The sequence below is a fragment of the Oryzias melastigma genome, linkage group LG14 (assembly GCF_002922805.2).
Source record: "Oryzias melastigma strain HK-1 linkage group LG14, ASM292280v2, whole genome shotgun sequence".
Lineage (NCBI taxonomy): Eukaryota > Metazoa > Chordata > Actinopteri > Beloniformes > Adrianichthyidae > Oryzias > Oryzias melastigma.
The window spans coordinates 17,959,410-17,966,819 of NC_050525.1; the positions used below are offsets into that span (position 1 = coordinate 17,959,410).

Here is a 7,410-nt window from a genome sequence, read left to right on the forward strand (position 1 = left end):
TGATTTAGCCAAAATAGCTAGCATAATGCTAAAATATTAGCTGAACTACAAATTAGTATAAAAAACTGAAAAAACCTAAATCATCCAAAACAGCTAGCATTGTATCTGAAATATTAGCTAAACCCCAGAATAGCCTAGAAGTCTTTAAGTAATTGCCAAAACATTAAAAAAAGCTAGCATAAAAAAAGCTGAATATTTTAATAGCTGAATGAGCTAAATAGCTGAAGTCCTATGGACGTTCAAAAAATGTACGGAAGCAAAATAAAAAAGAAATAAAGTGTGTGAAAGAGTTTGAACACTCTGGAGGGGAATGCTGGTCTGGAAAGCTCCGTTCAGAGAGAAGGGCGCGGAGAATCCAGTTCCCAGTAAACTTTTAATTCCAGCAGTGGAATGGATACATGGTTTTATAATTCCTGTGTAAACATCTGTGAAATGTGTGTGTGTGTGGTCTACAAAGAAACAAAATACAAAATAATATTGCTATGCTATATAGAGAAGTAAATAACCTAATAATCATTAACATTATTTACCTGGAATAGTGTAAATAACAAGATTTAGCAACTAAACCATAATTAAACAGAAATGAAGTCATACAAAGGGTTAAACAAGACTTTGATACTAAACCAAATAGATTTACTCGTCTCTAGAGGGCAAAAATGTAACTGCATACTATTACGTGGATGCACGTGAAGAGCGCATGAACGGAATCCGTCAATTAAACACGAGCGCATGTCCGGGAAAGCTGCAACATTCTGACAGCGCAACCATGTAAAATAAATGAACAGACTTCACAATATACTTAAATATATATAGTTAAATGGGCACTTAGTGCAGAGAACCAGAAGATGTTCTACTAAAAGTCTATTAATGCAACGTCATCAATCTAATATGAAACGGTATTCCACCGCATGTAAACAGGAAAACCAGAAAAAATATACATCAGGACTTACTATAGCTCATGAACGCACACAGCAGCAGGATGTGGGGGGTGCATGTGGCTGCATTTTCTGTATGCGGAAGCAAATCGGTTGCACTGCTTACCCCGCATGCGCAAACCACGTCACTTCCGCTCTTCACCCACCATCCCACAGAGTCATTTCCAAACAGTAAAACTAGAAAATGCAGCGACAGTGCAGTCTAAAAACAGAAACTCGCTCAAAATAGGAAATGACTTCAAAAAGTGTCTTTCAAAATAAAACACCTAATAAATAGAGACTTTCCTACATGTGAATCACTATTAAATCAACAAATAGTCTATCCTCTCCCGTCAGAGTCTAGACTGCAGAAGAGTGAATTAAAAAGTCACGTTCCATGTGGATCTCCGTCGGCGTTTGTGATAGTGTGTGGGGGGCCGGGCCAAATGTGAAGTCGGTGCCTGATCCGGCCCGCGGGCCATAGTTTGGGTACCCCTGATTTAAGTATCCAGTTCTAAAAAATATTCTCAATTTATGTTTTGTTTTTCTCTTTCTAGGTGAATTTTATGATTACAGAGTCATCACTGAGCAATCGCCGCAGAAGAAGAGATGGGCAGAACTCCATCGGAGCAGAAGATATTCAGCTGTACAGAGACCTGGCTCAGGCATCAGGAGGTCTGGTTATTGAAGTCACTAAGGCTGAACTTTCCAAGGCTGCATCAATCATAACGCAGTCGACCAGAGGCTCTGAGGTAGTGTCCCCACTTGGTGGTTTCAGCAGTTCAGGAATCTCCCAGCCAGGCACGACATCATCTGTTTTCCTGATCTGTCGTTCAGGTGACTTTTCTTCAGGCATCCAGGAACCCAGGGAAGTCTGACACATTCACTTTTACAGCTGATGAAACTGTGAAAACCTTAAGAGTTTACATCACCGGCCAGTCCGTCACTTTCACTATTACAGACCCAAAAGGTAAGAATAACATTATAAGCTTTTACTTGGTGTAGCTGTGAGACTAGGGGAAATCAAGTATCACATACATTAGTTATGAAACCTACATCTACTCACCATCTCAGGGACCAAATCCTAAAACATTAGCTCTAATTTTGAGAGAATCTAAAAGTAGTTAGCTTGGGAAGTCTGAAGCCTCAGACAAAATAGGCATGTGACTTCACATGGACTTCACACTGGACAAGTAGGGAGGGGCTTCTTCTTTTTTCCTATTTTTATCGTTTACAAGTGCATGTCTGCCACCTGCATTTGAAAGAGGCTTGGTGCAAAATGTCAAAGCGGTACAAATCTTGAAAATCTCACTCTAGGCTTTTTCTTCAGCAGTTCTATTACGATATATAAAAAGATTCCCCTACACCTACATTCTTTGTTACATAGTCCAAACAAAAAGTTATGGAAAAATAATGTCCTCTAATTTGGGTGTTACTCCCACTTGTAGACATCATCAATAGTCGCCAGACATCTAAGCTAGGGTGTAGCTGCTGGCGCTCGGAAAATACATAACATGAGTTTTATAACTTGGCTTTGTCACTTTAACTATGAATGAGCAGAGATGATGAAGAAAATGGAAAAGCCATTTGGAGAATTGCGTTATCATTTTATTTAAGAGACAAGCAATGCAGTTACATTGTGAAAATGAAAAATAACTTTTCTGTTTATGCATTTGAATTTTTAAATTTCATATTATTGAATTTTGGTACAAATTTACTCAAAAACTTTTGAAAATGAAATGTCAAATGCCATTTTCTTTATCATTTTAATTAAGTTACAGAATGAGTGATGTTGAAGAAGAAAAAGAAAAAGCAGTTTGGAGGATTGCTTTTTCATTTAATTTAAGATAAAAGTAATGCAAATACATTGTGAAAATAAAAAAAGCATTTTCAATATTGACTTTTATTTTAAATTATGAGCTACAAACTACACAGGTGGTTTGACATGTGATTTATAAGCCGCCAGATAAAGACATATACTCCCAAAGCTGCCATAGTGACCTTATAAATACACTTTGCACGCTGTACTCTTCGCTCTTTATGCAACGTCATGAGCAACTATTAGGCAAAAAAATTGACATTATTGTAGGATAATAAGAAAATGATTAATTTCTCATTTTTCCAGGATGTTAAACATATTTCTGCCTCTATCTGCAGGAGCTACCCAGAAGAGCACTGATTCATCAGGTCCCTTAATCAAAATCTCTGAGTCTGTGGGGAATTTCATCTTTGTACAACTATTAACACAAGTTGGTGAATGGAAAATCCAAATGGAATCAACAAACCCCTACACTCTAAAAGTTATAGGTGAGACTCACTATTATTTTTTGTATTGGCTGCTTAATGCTTTTGCATGTTTGGCAAATGTAAAAAACACAAGCTAGCACTGGTACTGCTTCCCTCTACATTTTAACAGCAAAAAAATACCACGATTTATTCTTTTTCCTAATATGCCTGTTGATCCTGTTGATCACTGTTGATCCTCCATTTATTGCTTTTCTCATTTTTTAAAAATGCACATACACAAAAGAATAGCTTTTGCTACTAACGTTGTTACTTTAGTTGTATTACTTAAAGGGGCCCTACCATGAAAGTTCTACTTTTTTTAGGTATTAAATGCATTTTACTGTTCACTCCTTACAATAAAGAACCCCAAATTTTTGATCCGTTCATGCATTTAAGAGTAATCCTCTAAAACTGCACTGTTTGCAGCAGCCCCTCCCATACCCACGAAAACGAGCGGTTGGAAACGTGCTGACATCAGCACGATGCCAACCGCTCCGTCCCCTACACCAATGTTCTTCATTGAAGCGATTCATTTTAAATGTTTTCATTACTTTCATTTTGCAGGTCAAAGTTACATTGACTTTCTGCTTGAGTTTGTGGAGCCTTCAGGCATTTTCTCTGGATTTGATGCACTTGACACGCGTCCCAGAGCAGGTAAATAAAATCAATAGGGTTGGGTTAATTCAATCTTTTAATTGATTTAACCTTATTAGATCAATAATCGATTCATAAAAAGTATAAATCGATATAGCAGAGTGCTAAAGTCCGCTAGCCTGATGCTAAAGTTTAATGGAGTTTCCGATAGAATGGCTAATGCTAACACTCGATGGACTTAAACATACATTGCTGACTAAATAAACATCTTTGTATACTCGCAGGCAAACTTTTATGGAAATATTTTTTAAAGTAACCATTTGTGATCTGAAACATTATTCTTTTTCCTTATACTTTCTTCTTCTTCTGGAATTAGGAGCAATGCTATAGTGCAATCGCCACCTAGTGGCCAAACTGAAACGTCCTCCAGGAGAGGCAGAACAATGTTTACGATGTTAATGATCTGATCTATGAACTGTCTAAGATTAAAATAAATATATTAGAATCATATAGTAGATTATTATTGCATTTCTAAACAAATATGTATAAATCTGTAAAGTCAAAATTGAACAGAATTGAAGAATTGAAATAATCGTAAAAAAAATGGAACCAAATCAATTCAGGTTCTTGTGAATCGAATCGTTTCTGGAAATTATAATTGGTCCCCAGCCCTCAAAATCAATCGAAACATTTTTTTTGTTTGTTTTATCCAAACCAAACATCCCTGATGTGATCAACTAATGTTTCTTTGAAGGTCACAACGGCACCTTGATGGTGTCTTTGTCGGGGAGCGACGACGCCACGATTACAGATGTTGCTTTGGTTGAGTCATCGGGGTCGAAGGAGGTTAAAATCGTTTTGGAGCCACAAGAGGGGGGACGTTACTTTGTCCACTTTGATCAAATTCCACGACAAGAGTTTGATGTACGAGTGACAGGAAAATTGGCTGGCTCTTCAAATGTCTTCCGAAGGCAGTCACCCATCAGCTTTAAAGCATCTAATCTGACCATCACAGTGAGTAATCACATTTGGTATCATGTTGTAGATTCCTGACTACCCACAATGCTCCAACAATCAATCAAGCGCTACAACTTCATAGTCGTACCAACATTTAGACAAATTGTGTTTACTTGAGGTCAGTAAACACAAATAGGATTCACACACGCCAGACAGAAAAACTGACTGTTTCAGGGGTTTTAATTGCGGCATATTGTCAGAATAACACAGTAAGGGTTGCTAATAAGCTTTGAATTATTTCTACAAAGCTAAGGTTATGAATTTCCATCAAAAACTATAAAATAAAATTTATACAGTCTTTTTTTTTTGCGAATACTGCTTTGGGGGTGTTTTTCATGAGGAATGAACATTATAATTGACTTAAAAGTTTAAAAAAAGTTAATTTTGCATGATATAGGTAATTTAAAATCACCTTTAGTACCTTCTACAAATCTAAACTCTTCCAAAGGATTACAGTATTGCTTCTAACTCATTGAGCATCATTGGGAAGGTACTTGGGGAAAAAAACTTTATAAAGATGAACAGGGTGCAGTGAGCTTGCAAAAGTTGCGTCACATTTTTTTCCAGAATATTGTGAAAAATTAATACAAGAATCCCTGGTTTAAGCTGAGTAAAACAATATAACACACATTATGACTATATTAGGAATGTGGGCGTGGATAGCAAAAAACATCAGTTGCTAAGGAAATCTAAAAATGAACTATTGCTGATTCATCTAAAACTTACATAGATCTGTTCGTCATCACCAGGTGACCAAAAAATCAAATGGTTGCTATGGAGCTAAAACCAACAGAAAAGTCTCCATTTTGGAAAAAGTAGTTAATAACAGAATTTCTTCTTTGTATTTATTTTTTTATTATAGGCTAACTCAAGCAGCATCATCGTACCAGGCACACCTTTCTCTTTCCCCTTCTCTGTGACAAACAGTGGAGATGAGACGACCCTGACAATTCGAGTTACCAACAACAGACTTTTTCCTTCAACATATCCGAGCACTTTACCTGTGGAAAAAGGGAAAAGTTCGACTGGCACGGTGACGCTCTCAGCGCCTCTCAACACCCCATCTGGCACAGACGTAGTGCTGACCATCGAAGTGGCGACTCCTGGAGCCACAGACGTTAACTACATAGTGTTGCGCTTCTCCATTGTCAACTCGGTAAATTAAATTAAATTCGTTTCTGCTTGATTTAGGTTTTCAATGCAGGTTCTGAAACTTTGCATTGTGTTATTGCATTTAGAAAAACTTTTATAAAAGTGTTTGCAAAGAAGTCCATCTTCTGATGGAGCCACAAAAGTATAGAAAATGTGTGGAAGTTTAAGTAAAAGTGTAAAAGAATTTGTCTCATGAGTATGGATGTTTACATCATATATATTGGCTTCTTTTTCCTCTCATCAGAAATCCTAAAACCTCAGACTTACTGTAATGTTTTTGGGTTTTCACTAAAACTTAAATGTTTTGCCACTTTGTGTCACAGGTGACTGACTTCACTGCTCCAGTGTGTAAGCGACTCAGCAAGAAGTCAGAATGCTCTGGAAAATGCGACTCCAAGTGGGAGGTCTCCGTCCGGGTGACTGATGGGGCTGATGGGACAGGCATAGAGAGAATCAGCGTCAGCCGCGGAACTGGGACCCTGAAGACCAGTCAGGAAGCTGGAAATGAGAACATAACACTGGTGTCCTACAGCGCCTCCTGCTGCTCTCCTGAGCTGCAACTGCTGGTTGTAGACCGTGTTGGTAATGTGAACAACTGCCTCATCAGTGGCAATGAATTTTCTACCAGACTCGCTCAGTCATCCTTCCTGTGCCTTAGCTTAGTGGCAGTAGGACTCCATCTGCTGATGGAGCTGGGCTTCAGATGAGTCCATCTCAAACCAGTTAAAATATATTTGTATTTTACTTCTTATAACTCAAAAAATATGTACATAATTTGTTTCTGTTGGAAAGAATGGTATTTTAATTTTTTCTATTGACTAAGCCATTGCATGTCATGCTCCAGGTGATATTTCAGTTTCAATAAAAAAATGTGCACATTATGTTTTGTGTGAATTTCACTTATTATATATTCATTTGGTTTTATTTAAATGATTTAATTGGAATGACTAATTGAAATAAATACTAAAAATCGGATGTTATCTACAACATTTTGGATTATAAAAGTTCAAATAATTTTATTTTTAGGTTGGATTTTTTTGTCTTTTTTGCAGAGCTTAGTTGTACTTTGGTACTGAATAAATAAGCTAAACTACATTAAAACTGAATCAAATTCCAATATGTTAACACTTAATTAAAAGAACTCCCTCAAATTTTTCTTACCTCAGATATTTGCATTTATTATTATTTTTTATAATTGTGCTATTGGAACATTGTCTTTTATCAGTAGTACTTTCAAATGAAGAATATCCTATTAAATTGAAAAAAAAACGTGCAGTTTCTTGTAAAAGTAAATTACTTTCTTCACTTAAAGTATAACTCACTGTGAAAAACAAAATATTTTGCAAGACTACTTACACAATCCTGGATAATTCTCAAAAATATTAACATACAAGAAACTAACCTGTTATACAAGGATAACAAAGTACAAATGAGACCATTTTTAAAA

The 7,410-nt window shown here is 36.5% G+C and overlaps 1 protein-coding gene across 2 annotated transcripts in view; it reads left to right on the forward strand.

Annotated features, from left to right (window-relative positions):
* LOC112139059 (von Willebrand factor A domain-containing protein 7) overlaps positions 1–6,844 on the forward strand; it is an 8,586-nt gene extending 1,742 nt beyond the window's left edge. For both annotated transcript variants that reach the window (XM_036215330.1, XM_024261761.2), the window contains exons 5-11: positions 1,472–1,666; positions 1,752–1,884; positions 3,072–3,221; positions 3,765–3,854; positions 4,549–4,808; positions 5,674–5,967; positions 6,287–6,844. In XM_036215330.1, the coding sequence (XP_036071223.1) occupies positions 1,472–1,666; positions 1,752–1,884; positions 3,072–3,221; positions 3,765–3,854; positions 4,549–4,808; positions 5,674–5,967; positions 6,287–6,670 (1,506 nt within the window). In that variant the 3' untranslated portion in view covers positions 6,671–6,844. The remainder of the gene's footprint in view (positions 1–1,471; positions 1,667–1,751; positions 1,885–3,071; positions 3,222–3,764; positions 3,855–4,548; positions 4,809–5,673; positions 5,968–6,286) is intronic.
* The last annotated feature ends 566 nt before the right edge of the window (positions 6,845–7,410 follow it).